The sequence below is a fragment of the Heterodontus francisci genome, chromosome 15 (assembly GCF_036365525.1).
Source record: "Heterodontus francisci isolate sHetFra1 chromosome 15, sHetFra1.hap1, whole genome shotgun sequence".
In the NCBI taxonomy this organism is placed as follows: Eukaryota; Metazoa; Chordata; class Chondrichthyes; order Heterodontiformes; family Heterodontidae; genus Heterodontus; species Heterodontus francisci.
In genome coordinates, this window is record NC_090385.1 from 41217531 (window position 1) to 41236314 (window position 18784).

At 40.9% G+C, this 18784-nt stretch overlaps 2 protein-coding genes across 2 annotated transcripts in view; one reads left to right on the forward strand and one right to left on the reverse strand.

Moving 5' to 3' along the window:
* The window catches only part of LOC137377604 (non-POU domain-containing octamer-binding protein-like), a 127482-nt gene extending 114329 nt beyond the window's left edge, over window positions 1–13153 (reverse strand). The window contains exon 1 of the mRNA XM_068047419.1: window positions 13080–13153. The gene's annotated coding sequence lies outside the window, so the exon portion shown is untranslated. The remainder of the gene's footprint in view (window positions 1–13079) is intronic.
* Window positions 13154–13192: 39 nt separating this feature from the next.
* c1galt1c1 (C1GALT1-specific chaperone 1) lies at window positions 13193–18331 on the forward strand. Its single transcript, XM_068047427.1, has 2 exons — window positions 13193–13258; window positions 13631–18331. Exons 1-2 carry the CDS (start codon window positions 13196–13198, stop codon window positions 14591–14593), a joined length of 1026 nt encoding a protein of 341 aa, XP_067903528.1. The 5' UTR covers window positions 13193–13195; the 3' UTR covers window positions 14594–18331.
* Window positions 18332–18784: the final 453 nt, after the last annotated feature.

Here is an 18784-nt window from a genome sequence, read left to right on the forward strand (position 1 = left end):
GGGGGGAGGGAGGGAGGGAGGGAGGGAGGGGGGGAGGGAGGGGGGGGGGGGGAGCGGCAGTGGGGAAGAGAGAAAGAGATCCTCTAATCTCCACCTGCTAGGCAGTACCAGAATGGAAGAGGAAGTCAGGGGCTTAGCAACCAGGACTTCACTGGAGTGTCAAAAAATCAGTGACCTCACTAGAGTTGTCTTGGTAGGAGTACTACTCTCTGCTCACACCTCCACCACTTCCAGCCTCACTGCTCAATATACACCCTCCCCTGCTTTCCTTCACTCTCCTACACTTACTGCACTGCACTTTGCTACATCATCTTCTCCCAAGACTCAGTAAAGACAATTGCAACCTTCACTTCCTACACCTCACAACTTTCACACTGCATTACAGATATTCCTCTTTGATAGGCACATTTCTCCAAACACCTCAAGACTATCACTAACACAATATGTTACCCCCTACACCATGAGCTTTTGTTTTCTGCAATAACCTTTGATGTGGCACCTTAGCAAATGCCTTCTGGAAATCTAAGTGCAGTACATCCACCAGTGCCCCTTTATCCACAGCACTTGTTACTTCTTCAAAAAAAACTCCAATAAATTGGTTAAACATGATTTCTGTTTCACAAAACTATGTTGACTCTGCCTGATTACCTTGAATTTTTCTAAGTGCCCTGCTATAATGTCTTTAGTAACAGCTTCTAACATTTTCCCTAAGACAAATGTCATTAAAACCCCATATGCCAAATGAGAAATATCAATTTCATTGGTAGGAAACCTACATTAGACTTTTAATGGAAAAAATTCTACAATTAACTTTTTAAAAACTAGCAGCCAAGATGGCCACTGCAATTTGCATCTGAAATACCAGGAGATTGAACTGGAGACAAAAGCCTAACAAGGAGACCAGCCAGAACAATGCTTTGGCTAACTGAGTAGATTATGCAGATCATCCTTGTTAGCAGACAATCAAAGCTACCTTGAGGCATTCATAAGTGGAAATGTCCCTCCAGGGAGGAAACACTGACAACCCCACCTGAGGTTTTGGGTTTTAGACTTTGGACCTCATTAAAAACAAAGAGGATTGAGAGAACCATGTGACCATCTGTCCATCTCTGAAAAAACTAGGAGTTTTGTTACACTCACAGGAGACAAGTAGTAACTGAGACTGCAGCAACAGGGAAAGCGGTGGGCCTCCCTTTCTTTCTCTCTCCCCAGAAAACATCGAGTTTGAAAACCGTCTGACTGTGGACCCTCCAAATCTACAGCCTGCTACAACCAGAGACCAGGGGAAGAAAGCCAATTACAAGTCTGCCTTCAAGAAAACCCTGAGCAAAGCAGGCTAGTCACAAAGTACACTTTGACCAAGGACTTCAAGGGTACAACTCCAGAGAATCACCAAACCATCCAACCTCAGACTGTGTATTTAACTTTTATTTATTCTGAACTTGAATCCAACCAAAAACCATACTTTCCACTTTGTAATTGATTTGTGTGAAATTCTCATGTGAATGTGTAGCATACTTTATTATGGGTTAGATTGTTAAGTATAATAAACTTACCTCTTTCTTGTTTAAAACTCAAGAAAACCTGTCCGATTGGTTCAAGATCACAATAAAGGAGAAAGGTAAAACACTCACAGGTGGTAAGCACAACCACTATTTAAAAGGAATAAACCCTGTTGTGGTCAAATAAGAGAAGGGCAAGAGGGGCGATTGAGACCCCCTCCTCACTTGGCCGTAACACAGATGTTAAGCTAACTGTCCTGTAGTTTCCTGCTTTCTGTCTCCCTTCCTTTTTGAATAAAGGAGTTACATTTGCTATTTTCCCATCGAATGGAACCTTCCTCGAAACTAGGGAATTTTGGAAAATTAAAACCAATGCATCAACTATCTCATTAGCCACTTCTTTTAACACCCTAGGATGAAGTCCATCAGGACCCGGGGACTTGTCAGCCTGCAGCTCCAACAATTTGCTCAATACTACTTCCCTGGTGATTGTAATTTTCTTGAGTTCTTTCCTCCCTTCCATTTCCTGATTTACAGCTATTTCTGGGATGTTACTTGTATCCTCTATAGTGAAGACAGAGGCAAAATACCTGTTCAGTTCATCTGCCATCTCCTTATTAATTCCCCAGACTCACTTTCTAAAGGACCAATACTCACTTTGTTTACTCTTTTTTAAATATCTATAGAAACTCTTACTGATATATTTCTAGCTAGATTTCTCTTGTTCTCTAAATTTTTCCCTCCTTATCAATCTTTTAATCATTCTTTGCCGTTCTTTATATTTCATCCAATCATTTGACCTGCTACCCATCATTGTGCAATTATATGCTTTTTCTTTTAAGGTTGATACTATCTTCAACTTTTTTAGTTAAGTATGGATAGTGGGTCCTCCCTTTGGAATTTTTCTTTCTCGTTGGAATGTATCGATTCTGTATACTTATCTATTTATTTAGAGATACAGCACTGAAACAGGCCCTTCGGTCCACCGAGTCTGTGCCGACCAAGAACCACCCATTTATACTAACCCTACAGTAATCCCATATTCCCTACCACCCACCTACACTAGGGGAAATTTACAATGGCCAATTTACCCGGCGAAAACCCACGCTCTGAAATATCCCCTTAAATGTCTACCACTGCATCTCTATTGACCTATTCCTTAACCTAATTTGCCAGTTCACTTTAGCTAGCACTGCTTTCATGCCCTCATACTTGCCCTTATTCAAGTTTAAAATACTAGTCTTGGACCCAATCTTCTCTCCCTCAAACGAAATATAAAATTCAATCATATTATGATCGCTGTTACCCAAGTGCGCTTTCACTCGGAGGTCAATTAATCCTGTCTCGTTGCACAATACCAGGTCTAGTATAGTCTGCTTTCTGGTTGGCTCCAGAATGTGCTGTTCTAAGAAATGATCCCAAAAACATTATATGAACTCAGAGTCCTGAAGGACATATCTGCCAGACAGGGCTTGCAGCAGGTGGTGAGAGAACCAAAAAGCAAAACCTAACCTGTCACAGATGCATCTGTGCATGACAGTATTTGTAGGAGTGACCACTCCACAGTGCTTGTGGAGACAAAGTCCCGTCTTCACACTGAGGATATGCTCCATGCTAAACGAGTAAACTCAGAACAGATCGATCAATTCAAAACTGGACATCCATGGAGGTGCTGTTGGCCATCATCAGCAGCAAAATTGTATTCAACCACAATCTGTAACCTCATGGCAATCGAAGTAAGCCATGTACAATGTGACATTCTGCTCTCTGCATGTTTCCTGAAGTTGGTGTGCTGTAAAAATCATGTCGGGTGTTCTTCTGGCAGCACAGAAGCCGCACTGGAACTCTGGAAGGACCTCCACTGCAATTGGCGAGAGATGATAAAGAAATATCCTATGTTAAGGCCAGGTGAGGAGGGGGTCTCAGGCTCCCTTCTCTTGTTTGATTGCAAACAAACCAGTCAGACAGGTTAAGAGTTAAGTTTATTACATTTAACACTCCAACCTGATTTAAAATACTAACCATACACTACACATTCACACGAGAGAGTCACACAGAGACACAAATAGATTACAAGGGAAACTGATTTGGTGGTTGGATTAAAGTCCAGAATAAATGGAACTTAAATACAGTCTGTAAATCCAGTAGTCCTCGGCTGCAGCTGTAGTCTTGAAGACCTCAATGGTCCAAATGCATTGTGGTTGGCCTGCTTTGCTCAGGGCTCCTAAAGGCAGAATTGGTTGTTAATTCTCCTCCCCTGGTTGCTGGCTGTAGTGGTCTATAGGTTTGGAGGGGGTCCCCAGTCACAGCTAGTTCTTTTCTTGATATTTTCTGGTGGTGAGGGGGGGGGGGGGGGGCGGGGGTGAAAGACGGTGAGCAGCTGCCGTGTACTCTGCTGTATCCTCAGTTACTGCCTGTTGGCTGTCTGTGTCACAAAACTTTAGTTTCCTCAGAGGTGAGACGGCAGTCACATGGGTCTATCAATGCCCTTTGTTTCCAATGAGGTTTTTTCTGGAATCTTCTAATGAAATTCAAAGCGCTACATGCCCCAGGGTGTCCATACACACTTGGAGGAGGTTGGCTCTTCCAAAGTCAATGGGTGGGATTGGCATTGATGGCCATGCTGATAAAACCATTCTAGGTAATTTAATCACTTAGGGCAAGCCATTGTTCTGGCCGAGCTTCTGTTCGACTCTTGGCCTCCAGTCCAATCTCCTGGTGTTTCAAATGTAAATTGCAATGGCCATCCTGGCTGCTAGGTTTTTAAAAGTTAACTTGTAGGATTTTTTCCATTAAAAGTCTCAGCTAAGTTTCCAACCGATGAAAGTAATATGTCCCATTTAGAACATAGGCTTTTCCTCGCACCTATCTAGGACTTGGCCAAAAGTTGAGACCAATTCTATGACTTTGTAATTGCTACAGTTCAGCTTGTCTCCTTTCTTGAAGATTGTGATCATCATGGTGTCTCTAAGGTCCTTGGAATTCCTTCATTCTGCCAGAGCTTCACAAATAGGGCATGTATCCGAGAGATCAGTATGTCTCCTCCATGTTTCAGTACTTCCGCAGAGATATTGTTAGGACCAGAAGTTTTTCTCGTTTTTACCGATTAGGCACAATACAGCCTTCTGGACTGAACATGGAGTTCAATCATTTCAGAGCACGACTGGCCCTTTTAAAAAAAAAAATTATTCTATTTTATTTCGTTTCATCATTTTTTTTTTTTAAAAACCTTGTGCCTGCCTACTGCATTTTTCATGTTGTGCTTTTGGCTAGGGCTGTTCATTATTCTGCCATTAACATTCTCTCTGGACTAATGCATTGTCTTTCACCATACTGTCACCTCTTTGCCTTTGCCCCATGACGTCCTTGTCAGTTATTCTCCCTAGCTCTCTGTCCGATCACACACCTTCCATTTTGTTCTCTTTCCCACCCCCACCTTACTTGCTTAAAACTTATTACATTTCTAACCTTTGCCAGTTCTGATGAAAGGTCATAGACCTGAAATGTTAACTCTGCTTCTCTCTCCACAGATGCTGCTAGACCAGCTGAGTATTTCCAGCACTGTTTTTATTCCAGAAGCTTTGTTTTTCATCTGGTTGACAGCAGTTATCACTTCGTCGAGCGTTGGATGATGATTTAGCTCACTTCTGATTGTATGTTCTGGGAAGTTCTCCAGCCAGTGCATGTCGATCATGGAGTTCTGATTGAGTAGTTCTACAAAGTGCTCTTTCCAGTGGGTAGTGATACTGTCTGTGTCTGAGAGTCTTGCCATCTTTGGATCTTACTGGTGTTGGTCCTTGTGTTGAGGGTCCATAGATACCTTTGGTTGCCTTGTAAAATGTGAGCAAGCAGTTGAGTTTCCTCAGCCTTCTCTGTCCACCATTTGTTCTTCAAATCGCGGGTTCTTCTTTAAACTTCAATTTTGGATGTCCAGTGGGTGAGTTTTTCTGTGGAGTTTGGATCCTGTTGCCAGATTTGGAATGCTTTCCGTTTACAGTTGAAAAGTTTGCATATTCTGGTATCACTCTCATCAAACCGGTCTTGGTGTATTTTAGTGGTGTGTCCAAGGATTTCTTGGCAAGTACATGTGATGATGGATTTCAGTGATTGCCAGTCATTTTGGACATTACTTGATGGTGTGACCATCCATTCCTGTAGTTTGCGACTGATTTGTTCTTGAAATTCCTTGAGCTTCGTGTCGTTAGGCCAGAAACCTCGAACTTCCTCCATACTAGTCACGGCTGTCTGTTCCTTTTGGGGGCTGCCTCAAGCGCCAATACTGAGCAAATAAGTCAGTGATCTGTCCAGCATTCGTTGGTCATAACCGTAGCACATGTAAAATGAAAGCAAAATACTGCAGATGCTGGAAATCTGAAATAAAAACAGAAAGTGTTGGAAATACTCAGCAGGTTAAGCAGCACTGTGGAGAGAGAAGCAGAGTTAACATTTCAAATCTGTGATCTTTCATCAGAACTTATTACACCAACACTATTCTCAATCTTTCTTGCAGCAATGCTGAAGCTTACGACGGACAGGCTCCCCTCAGATGTTTTAATAACTTATCGCATTGATGGTAAACTCTTCAACCTCAAATGGCTGAAGGCCAAAACCAAGACACATCCATTTCTGTAACAGAACTACGGTATGCTGACGGAGTGCTCACTCTGAAAAAGAACTACAACAGATAATTGACTTATTCACCAAAGGCTTGAAAGCATCGAACTTGCCCTGAACACCAGGAAGACCAAAGTCCTCTGTTAATCCACACCAAAAGTATCAAATGCAACACCTTCAATTGAGATTCATAGTGAAGTGTTGGCAACTGTTCCTCATTTCCTATATCTTGAAGCTATTGTTATGAACAAGTAGTTAATTTTAAAAACAAATCTCTATTTTCAACAACCTGTTCATAAGCAGATTGTGATTTATATTTTTCCCTTTACAAAATAAACCCTGATGGCATATTTCTCCACTCCTTCAGTTCATGAACCCTGACTTTTAAAGGACCACAACACTGTTGTTAAAGTTTTTTTAAAAAGTAGGGTTTATTAACACACACTCTTAAACTCAGGAGGGGGTTAACTTTGCAACACACGCTCACAAATATATAAGGAAAGGTAAAAGCATCAAAAGGGCAAAGACATTTACCAAGTAGAAAATCACTTAGTTACAAACTGATGGGGGTCCCAGTTGAAACCAGAGTCCTTTTTTTAAAAACGAACATGAAGTCTAAAGCTGGAATTAACTGACTGGACATGCCGAGTGGAACAGGAGTCGTAGGAAATCTCTTAAACTTTGTGCACTTTTATGCACAGAGATAAGCTGAGGCAGCTTAGTTTATGATTTCACCTTTTTCGATGAGGGAGAAATGGGCAGAGACAGATTTTCTTGCTGCTTTTCAGACTATGGCTTTTTTTTTTTGTCTTGCAGGCAGGCCTTGGAGATAGTGAGATGCACAGCTTCCGGGCAGCTGATTTTTTGTACGAGCTGTTCTCTTTAACTGAAACAGTTTCAAAATTAGACAGGCTAAAAGAAGTGACTTCTAGGTCATATGACTGGACCCCTTCAGGTAGCTGTCCCACCTCCTGTTTGTGAAGTGATCTCCCCCCTCCATTTTAAAACAAGTTGAACACAGAAGTAAATCAACTTAACATGCTGTGTATAATGGCAGCTGACAATAATACCCAAGTGCACAAAAATACTATAATTTACAGTTGGTTTTCATCCGCTCATGACACTATCTATGCCAAAAAGCTGACACTGATGAAGAGGTACACCACCGACTCCAATGTGCTAGTTCAGCCTATGTTAAATTGCATTCGAGTTTTCAAGAATCGTGAGATTGTTATATCACTAAACTCAAAGTCTATCGGGCAGTGGGTCTCTCCACGCTTCTCTACAGTGTTGAAGCTTGGACAACTTATGGATGCCATGTCAAAGCCCTAGAACAACATCAACACTATCTTGGAAGAATTTTGAGAATCAAGCAGGAGAACAAAAGAACAAACATGAGCGCCCTCTAAGACATAGAAATGCCAAGTATATAGGCCATGATAATCTCACATCAGCTGAGATGGATGGAACATGTTGTCAGAATGCCCGACTCAAAACTGCCTGAACAAATGCTCTACTCAGAGCTGCATCAGGGACCCCGCTCATATGGGGGGTCAAAGGAAACATTTCAAAGGACAATCTCAAGCCCTCTGTTACGACTAGGTGAGGAAGGGGGTCTCAGGCTCCCCTTCGCCCCTTCTCTGGTTTGACTGCAACACAGTTTATCCTTTTTTAACATAATGATTGAACTTTCCACCTCAGGTGAGCGCTTGCTCCTGTTAGTCTAGTATAATTACAAATGAACCAGACAGGTTTTCTTGAGTTTAAACAAGAAAGATGCAAGTTTATTAACCTTATCACTCTAAACCGATTAAAAATTACTAAAATATGCAATGCATTCACGTTCCACATTCACACAACAGCCCCCCCCCCCCCCCACCACACACACACACACACACACACACACACACACACACACACAGATTACAGAGGGAAAAAACAAGTTGGGAGGTTGGAGTAGAGTCTGAATAAATGGAATTTAAATACTGAATCTCAGTCCCAGAGTTATTTGTTGAAATTGTAGTCCTGAAGTCCTCACTGGGCCACGTGCACGGTTGCAGACTTTCTTGTATCCTAGTTGTTGGTGGTAAGATTCTGTAGCAGTGGCTTTCCCAGCTGCAGCTTGAGGCTTCTATGGATCTCTACTGGAGAGAGGGAGAGAGAGAGAGAGCTGTTGCCTTGATTGATTTCAGTTTCACTTTTGAGTTACAACTCACAAACTCCCAGAGTTACATAAGCAGTCACATGATATGACTACCTCTTTGTGTTTTAAGGTTCTTCTGGAATTATTTTTGAAATAATAGGCTCTCCCCTCATGCTGCCCAGACATACTTGGTGGGAGGGGATGGTGGCAGGGCTTGGCTCTTTCACAGTCAATGGCATTTGATGACCACATTGATAAGGCTATCTCAGATAATTGATAATTGTTCTAACTAGGCTGAGTCAATAATGTCTGTCTCCAGTCTAATCCTTTGGTTTCTTCACATGCAAAATGTTCATTGGCCATCTTGGCTGCTAGCTGTTCTTTTTTTTAAAAAGTTATTTGTAACAATTTCCAGTAAAAGTCTCAGGCAAAGTTCCAATCGATGAAATTAATGTTTTCCATTTGGCATGTGGGGTTTTCATCACACTTCCATGAAGGTCTGTTCTATTAACTTCAACATATGGGAAGCAGATGCTGAATCGTGACCAAAATGGCAATCCATTATCAAAAATCGTGTCAAGATCTTCCAATCATCAAAAGCAGCCACTGACTGAGAACGGTGAGAGAAACAAAAAAAAAGGGTAGCTACTTGAGCCAACAATCTGCCACCACTTCTACCGGCCGACAACCAATGTCCTCACTGTGGGACAGCCTGGAAGGCTAAGATAGGGCTCATAAGCCATTTGTGAGCACACAGCCAACACTGACATCTCACTTACACCCAGACATCTACAAGGAAGATTCATCCTCGACACAAGGGATTTCCAATGAACCTCATGGTCCAGCATAGCCCTCACTCTACCATTACCATCAAGACGGGACCAACCCTAGTTCAAGGAGGCATGTAGGAGAGCATGCCAGGCGCAGCACCAGGCTTAAAAATGAGGTGCCAACCTGCTGAAGCTACAAGACAGGACTACATTCATGCTAAAACAGCAGAAACAGCATGCGATAGACAGAGCTAAGCGATCCCAGAACTAAAGGATCAAATCAAAGCTCTGGAGTCCTGTCACACTAGTCGTGAATTGTGTACAATTAAACAACTAACCAGAGGAGGAGGCAGCTCCACAAATATTCCCATCCTCAATGATGGGGTGCCCAGCACATAAAGGGCATAAGAAATAGGAGCAGGAGTAGGCCATTCAGCCCCTTGAGCCTGCACCACCATTCAGTAAGGTCATGGCTGATCTGATTGTGGCCTTAACTCCACTTTCCTGCCTGCCCCCCATAACTCTTGACTCCCTGGTAGATCAAAGATCTTGCTAACTCAGCCGTGAATATATTCAATGACCCAGTCTCCACTGCTCTCTAGGGAAAATAATTCCATAGATTAACGACTCTCGAAGAGATTCCTCCTCATTCCGTCATAAAGGGGAGACCCCGTATTTGTAAACTGTGCCCCCTAGTTCTCCCTTCCCCCACAAAGGGAAACATCCTCTCAAGATCAACCCTGTCAAGTCCCTCTCAGAACCTTACATGTTTCAATAAGATCACCTCTCATTCTTCTAAACTCCAATGAATATAGGCCCAACCTGCTTAACCTTTCCTCATAAGACATAGAAACATAGAAAATAGGAGCAGGAGTAGGCCATTCGGCCCTTCGAGCCTGCTCCACCATTCATTCCGATTATGGCTGATCATGCAATTCAGTAACCTGTTCCCGCTTTCCCCCCCATATCCTTTGATCCCTTTCGCCTTCATCCCAGGAATCAGCCTTGTGAAACTTCTCTGAACTGCTTCCAATGCAAATATGTCCCTCCTCAAGTAAGGAGACCAAAACAGTAGGCAGTAATCTAGGTATGGTCTCACCAATGCCCTGTACAGTTGCAGCAAGACTTCCCCATACTTTTATAGTACATCCCCCTTGCAATAAGTGCCAATATTACATTTGCCTTCCCAATTACTTGGTGTACCTGCATGCTAACTTTTTGTGAATCATGGACAAGGACACCCAGATCCCTCTACCGCAGCATTCTGCAGTCTCTCCATTTAAATAATAATCTACTTTTCTATTCTTCCTGCCAAAGTGGACAACCTCACATTTTCCCACACTATACTCCATCTGCTAATTTTTTCCCCACTCACTTAACCTATCTATATCTGTTTGCAGACACTTTGTGTCCTCCTCACAACTTGCTTTCCGACCTAACTTTGTATCGTCTGCAAATCTGGCTACAATACACTCTGTCCCTTCATCCAAGTTATTAATATAGATTGTAAATAGTTGAGGCGCCAGCACTGATCCCTGTGGCATTCCACTAATTACAGATTGCCAACCTGAAAATTCCCCTTTTATCCTAACTCCGTTTCCTGTTAGTTAGCCAATTCTCTATCCATGCTAATATGTTACCCCCAACACCATGAGCTCTTATCTTGTATCGTAACCTTCTATGTAGTACCTTATCAAATGCCTTTTGGAAATCTAAATACATTACCCTTTATCCACCCTGTTTGCTGTATCCTCAAAGAACTCTAATAAATTTGTCAACATCATTTCCCTTTCATAAAACTATGTTGACTCTGCCTGATTGCATTATGATTTTCTAAATGTCCTGCTACCACTTCCTTAATAATGGATTCCAGTATTTCAGCAATGACAGATGGTAGGCGAAGCAGCCTATAGTTTCCAGCTTTCTGCCTCCCTCCTTTCTTGAGCAGAGGTGTCTATTTGCGGTTTTCCAATCCGCTGGGACCTTTCCAAAAACTAGGGAATTTTGGAAGATTACAACCAATGCATCCACCATCTCTGCAGCCACTTCTTTTCAAGACCCTAGGATGCAGGCCACCAGGTCCAGACAGATAGTTGGCCTTTAGTCCCATTAGATTTCCTAGTACTTTTTCTCTTGTGATAGCGATTGTTTAATTTCTTTCCTCCCTTTTGCCTCTTGATTTTCTGCTATTCTTGGGATTTTCTTGTGTTTTATACTGTGAAGACAGATACAAAATACTTGTTCAAAGTTGCTGCCATTTCCTTGTCTCCCATTATTAATTCCCCAGTCTCATTCTCTAAGGGACCAACACTTACTTTACGTCAGTACAAAAAACAAGGCAGAAACTTTTGCAACCATCTTCAACCAGAAGTGCCTGGTGAATGATCAATCTTGGCTGCCTCTTGAGGCCCCAGCATCACAGATGCCAGTCTTCAGCCAATTTGATTCAGTCCACACGATAAGAAGCAGCTGAAGGCACTGGATACAGCAAACGCCACAGGCCCTGACAACAGCCAGCTGTAGGATAAGACTTGTGCTCCAGAATTAGCCACACCCCTAGCCTAGCTGTTCCAGTACAGTTACAACAATGGCATCTACCTGTCAATATGCAAAATTATCCAGGCATGTACAGTCAAAAAAAAGCAGGACAAATCAAATCTAGCCAATTACCACCATATCAGACTACTCTCAATCATCAACAAAATGCTGGAAGGTGTCGTTGACCATGCTATCAAGCATCACTTACACACCAATAACCTACTCAGTTTAGGTTCTGCCAGGGGCACTCACCTCCAGACCTCATTATAGCCTTGATCCAAACATGGACAAAAGAGCTGAATTCACCACGTGAGGTGAGAGTGACTATCTTTGACATCAAGGCAGCATTTGACCAAGTGTGGCAACAGAAGCCTTAACAAAATTTAAGTCAATGATAAACAGGGAATATTCTCCACTCGTTGAAATCGTACATAGCATAAAGGAAGATGGTTGTGGTTGTTGGAGGCCAAGCATCTCAGCCCCAAGACATCACTGCAGGAGTACCTCAGGGTACTGTTCTAGGCCCAACCATCTTCAGCTGCTTCATCAATGACCTTCCCTCCATCATAAGGTCAGAAGTGGAAATATTCGCTGATGATTGTACAGCTCAATACTATTTGGGACCCCTCAGATATTGAAGCAGTCCATATCCACCTGCCGCAAGATTTGGACAACATTCAGGCTTGGGCTGATAAGAGGCAAGTAACAACTGCACCACCCAAGTGCCAAGCGATGACCATCTCCAACAAGAGAGAAGCTATGTGAAGGAATATAGGTATAATAGGCTTCATTAAGTAGAATTTGGAAATAGTTAGTGTATTATGCCTTTAGAGTTAAAGATTGAATAAATGGTTAGTTTTCAGAGCTCACTGAAGTTCCCCTTTAAGATGGTAGAGTTAAACATTTCAAAGTTTCTGTTAGAATAGAATCTCTGTTACCAGGGGTCTCTTTTAGAATAGAATTGCTGTTACCAGGGGGTTTGGGAGATAAACACGTACATTGAAATATCCTGTGTGACCGCAGTAAGAGGTAGCAATAAAACTTAATTGGTTTATGGGGTTGTTGTTCAGACAGGTCATCTCTGGAGGTTGCTGTGGGTACCACGGAAAGGGTAATTAACAATAAATGGAATGTACTCACAAGAACAAGAGAGGTCAGGTAAACACAATTATAAACATTTTGACCAGATAAAAGCTCACAAACTACAAATTCCAGTAAAACATTAAACTACAGATATAGATTTTAAAAGGAAACACAGAAAGGTCACATCTAATGCAAAAGTCATATGACACCTTAGAAATAATATAAAAATGCAAGGTTCTGTAGCAGACCCTTAGGAGTGTTGGATCCTCAAACAACATTTCTCATCCCATACCTTATTCGGGGAGAGAGAAACAGACAAATACAGCAAGGAATATATATTTTCAATATTTTGTCCGTCATAAGCGCCATGGGAGAACTAATTTACCTGAAAATAAATACCAGTTGATTGTCAACAAAACTACACCCCACCTTTTACGTGTCGTCTCACACCCCTTCTGCCAGCATGAAACATAGCAGAACTACGCTGGTGATCGCGGCCATCTTTTATATTGGCAGAGCAGGATATCCGTTTTGGCCCGGAAGTAATGCGTGGAAGGCTGAAGTGTTTGGGGTTGTTTTCGGGTGTATGTGACAGTGGTGAACAAGAGGTGAGGATTTGTTTGTCTGAGTGCGAGGAGGGACTTTGTTCAGGGCTGGGGAGGGGACGCGCTGTTAGGATCAGTTGGTGTGAGTGAGTGAAGCTGCGGTTGGGCTCCAGGGGCGAGTTTGTTGCCCTAGTGATGGACCCGCGCTGCCGGAGGGGACAAGTCACCTCACCTGTTCCGGGTGCGCCCGAAACCCTGGCGGTTCCTGGAGCTACTTTCACTCCTTTACCTCCGCCTGACTCTCGCCGTTTAAACTGGATGGCTTTCGAATAGTTGCGCTAACGTACAACTTTTTTTTTTTAATTTTAAGAACAGTTGATGCTGATAAACATTCTGCTTCCAGTGACTTTTAATCTTTTTCATTCATCGTTACAGGCAAAGATGAATACAGAAGGCAACTCTTTCATGAAGGGTATGATGTTGGGTGGAATGTTTTGTTTGGTCTTCACCCTTTTTGGTAGCACTAAGATGAGCGAAGAATCGAGACTGCGAAGCCACGAACACCACCATCTAAAAGCTCCCAATAAGGAAGAACTGCTTAAGCTTCCAGAGGCGAAGCGTATGGAGCTCAGTCTCACTATCCGTGTTCTGTGTTTGATCATGGTTACACCGAAAGAAATTGGCTATTGGGCCTCTGCGGTAGAAACATGGAGCAAACACTGTGATAAGGCTGTTTTTTACAGCCCAGAAACCGTAAAAATCTTCGAATCAGTCAACCTTGCAACAGAAGACAAATGGATCCAGACCAGAAAAGCCTTCAAGCATGCATATGAAAACTACAAAGATGATTATAACTGGTTCTTCTTGGTACAGTCAACTACATTTGCAATTATTGAAAATCTGAAGTTCTTTTTGTTGAATAAGGATCCAGGACAGCCTTTCTATGTTGGTCATACAGTCAAGTCTGGTGATTTGGAATATGTAGAATCATCTTCAGGTGTGGTCCTAAGTATAGAAGCATTGAAAAGGCTCTACCAGGTTCTTGATGATCCTGTGAAATGCCCAGAAAAGGGGAATTTACTTTGGAAGATGTCTGAAGAAAAGGAACTTTCAGTATGTCTGAAGTACACAGGAGTTTTTGCTGATAATGCAGAAGATAATGAAGGAAAAGAATTGTTTAACTCAAAAAATATAAACACTCTTGTCATAGAGGCAATGTCTAATCATCCAAATGAAGTTGTGGAAGGATGCTGTTCTGATGTGGCCATTACTTTTCATGGATGGTCAGCTAATCATATGCATGTCATGATGTATGGTGTTTACAGGCTACGACCTTATGGACATAAGTTTAACGATGCATTGATTTTCCTGCCACCGGTAGGCTCGGACAATGATTAAATGCCTCTTGCTTCTACTGTAGAGACATTCCAGGATATTAAGTATAAAAACTAAAGGGAAAAAAAATGAGCTTCTGTTGTTGTTGTTTCGTATGTTCTAGTTTTGTAAAGTTTCAAAGAAATACTGTTTCTCACTGAAGATGTGCCTTCAATGTTAATAAGCATAAAATGAAGTAACTAACAATTTGGCTGAAAAACATTCATGATTCTACTTCAGGTTTCCTTTAAACTGCAGGGTTAACAAGTAAAGGTTTTAGTTACTGGATGGCATAGTAGATAATGTTGCTAGGAGTCTTGGCAAACATCAGAAATTTTTGTAAAATGCTAATTTGAGCTGTTAGCACCCAGTTGTACAATTATTTATCCTTTTAGACTTGAGTTTTGAACTGTAACACTAGGGTGAAGTACTGGTGGTTAGAGGCCTTTCACTGGTGGTAGGGATGAAGAATTCTGAGTATTGTACAAGAAGCATACTGACCCAACATTGAACTGTATTAGTTCAAGTAAAATTTTCAGTCATGCATATATATGGATTTTTCCATCGTGTTGCTGGTGTTTGTTTGGATATTGTAATGTTTTATCAAGACTGGATGTTGTATAATGTAACGCAATGTTTTATTTTTCTGTGAATGTGGATCTGGCCTGTCCCATAAAATTTTTTACTGCTGTTTTAAAAAAAAAAGTGCAATGCTGAGGACAATTAGTTTAATCACTATTGAGTGATGTTTGCATATTGGTAGTTGCAATTTTGAGTTCTAACCTGAAAACTCACTTCATCGACCTCAACCCATAATTGATCTCAATGTGAAATTACTGCCATTTTTCAAAAATAGTTTTCTTTCTCAAGGGTGATATCTGTAATTTGATGAATGCTGAGGACTTAGATCATGTACATATGTTTTGCAGTTAGTATGATTCTGTCACACATCCATGTCAAACCAACATCGTCGCACTTTATCTCACTATACACCCCACTTGTACCTAATTATATAAAATAACAATGAATAAACAGAATAATGTTAATATATAAAAAGAGAACAAAAGTAATTTTCCCCAGGTTTCTTCTGACTTTGATAACTGGTCTTTGTCCAAGAGGAATAACTGGAGATTGACAAACACCTGCCAAACGATGACAGCTTGCATTTACACAGCATCTTTAAAATAGTAAAGCACCCAAGACACTTCACAGGAGTGTCATGTAGAAAATTCCCTCAGCAACAGCAGTTTACCTCTTTAATCTCAGGATGTGCTTATTTGGACCAATTCCCAACAGGAACTGAGCAGTAACTTTGAAAGGATAGGCGAGGTTAAACATTGTTCCAACTTAGCAGCTGAACAACCCAATCACGTTCCTGCCCAGATGACTTTCAAGCAACACAGAGGTAGATCAGCCAGCCTTTAATTACACCAATTTGCTACCTAAGCCCAGTGACGAAAGTAGTGGATTAACACAATGTGATTTAATCTCTGGAACTACATTTGAAATCACAGCAGGCTAGGCTGAAATTTCCTCTCTATTGTAAAAGTCCAATGTGAGCTGAGTTTGGGCAGTCTCAATTTCTTGGTGGCAGTGTACCCAAAGCACATACTGCCTACAGTTTAATGTTAAGTTCTAATCACTTTAGCAGGGGGAAACACATTTGCACAAATCTCGTCGGAATTGCTTTTCTGAGTAGGGGAATTGTTTGGCCAAACAAGATGGAAGTTCACTGCATCTGCCCTGAAGTTAGTGGGTATAAAAGTGGAAAATTCCCAGTTTCATTGACCAGGTATGACACCCATCGCGTTAAACGCAGAAATTTACTGAAAATAAAAGCGTTACCAGCAAAGAATTGCATTGATAGGAATACATACTGATGTGGTTCTAGAATAGCCTTATTTCACAACTTTCCTAGTTAGTGCAGTTTAGTTTTCCTTTACTTGGCCTCCAAATTGGAGTGAGTTAAGGTTGGGATCAAGTCCTGTGCCTCCTACAATGTTCCAAGCTTCCCTTCTAAGCTGTACCTTTTGTTGGAGTGTCAGCTGTTGAGATGTGCCATGCATTGTAATTAACCCTGTGTGTGCAATTATAGATGTGATTATGTAGCTCCCCCTCAGGTTTTGTTACCAGGGATGGCCAACCTTTTGGAGCAGAGGACTTAATATACCATGTCATAGGTGGGCTGCATAAGATTGCATAGAAATGCAATCACCCATTCAAAACTTTAAAATCCCAAATACAAACAATGCAAGACCCCACCATACACTTATTTTTAAAAAGTTCCTATTCAACTTCCTTCCCTGCTACTGCTTTCTGCCTCCTCCTACTTTCACTTCCCTTCCCACATTTTATTCATCTCTTGCTCCTCATTTTCCTGCCTCTCTCCCTCCTATGATCCTGTTGCTGCTGTTCCTTCTCTTAAAAGCAGTCAGGTCATGACTGCAAGGATGGTCCAGTGATGGTGGAGGGATAGTCCTAGATGGAATTGGAACTCTAATTCAGGCTTGGATCACAAAACCACTGATGTTGGAGATGGAAGGCCTCAAAGGTAAGTAATAAATAGTTTAGACGATCCAGCAAAGTGTTAAAAGAAGTAGGTGTGCACTTGCAAAATACTTTTAATGTTATTACTCATTCTCAATAGTTTTCAGGTGAGGTGGCGTTAGAGAATGGGATTTTATCAAGCTACGAATATCATATATTTTGTCATTTTTATATACTTTGATTTGATATTTATAGTTAAATAGCAAAACTTGATAGAAATTTGGAAACAAGTATAATTGGAGCATAACAGTTTATCTGCATTACCAATTGAGTAGCTGGAGACACAAAACTGAGCCATTCATTACTGGCACAGAGAAGGGTGTAATTGCAGCATGACACGTTTATATCAGCAGTATCCATTATAAATGCCGATACAGGAATTGATAATGGAAAAGCTTTGCATGAAATTGTGACAAAAATGTGAACATGCAGCAGGGTTTTGTCGAGAGGAAGCGTGTGAAGATTTTTAATATAAATAGTAATGTATTTAAATATTAATATAAAATGGTAAGTAATGCTACCTGAAATTGTCAACACTTCAATTATGATTTGCTTAGATTTTTGTGAATGATAATTTAATTTTGAATAGCTCCTGATTCACATTATTAATGTATTAATCAGTATTCAAACTTAAAGTCTGTGGTTTAGCAACCTTTTTTCTTTTCATGGTTTTGTGAAAGTTTGTCAAAAGTAGAATTTCTCGGTGTTCAAGATGACATGAAGGTAGTTATATCCAATCTGCATTTTGAATTTGTAAAGCAGTTGCTGAATGCAGTGTATGCTTGTATCCATGAATTTTGGACTTGGACTGCATAATTATAACATTAAAAGATGTGCATTAATAATTTAGGTAAAGTTTTCATCTCACCATTGTGACTGATTTCAGTAAAATATAACAATGGATGTGTGGAATTTCCAAACTGTGTAAATATACCAGCAATATAAAATGTATTTGCCTGTCTGAACATGAGTTATAGCTAGGAAGCAGTATGGCTGCAGCTTTAGCACTGGTGGTGGTGGTACTGGTGGGAGTAATTTGATGATTTGAGTATCATTGACATCACATGATGTGTTTTCTTGTAGATTATTGCTGTCAACATGTTAAATAAGCCTTGGGGGCTGAATGGTCCTTTTTTGCTAATTCTTCTGTTCTCCTGTATTTGTAGTGAGAAAATTTGTTTCACATTTTCTATGAAATAAAATTAACTGTGTAAAGATTGAGTCATAGAGATTTAATAAATGCCTTATGAGCATCTTTTGTAGAGACTTTTACTGCCAGAATGCTAAATTCTGAACCAATCTTTAATTTGGGATGTGCTGCTTTTATTGAAATAATTTGAAGTTCAACAACACACACAGTGCATACAACCGGTTTTGAGTCTCTAGTATCCAGTAATACTCAGCAGTTCAAAATTCTTGAAGACTTTTAATGGGCCCTATCCCAGTAAGTTCACACATTGTACAGGTTATTCTGAAATTAATCACAATTATATTGATGCACTGGTACATTTCCTGTTTTATACGACCCAAGTCTCTTTAGAATGAGTTTTGAGTCATCTTTGTGATTTTAAATTGATTTTCACGTATACCATATCGATGACCTTGTGGTTTAAAGTACAAAATGTCCAATTAATGTACGCTGACAATTTTGTTGACTTTCAAACTGTC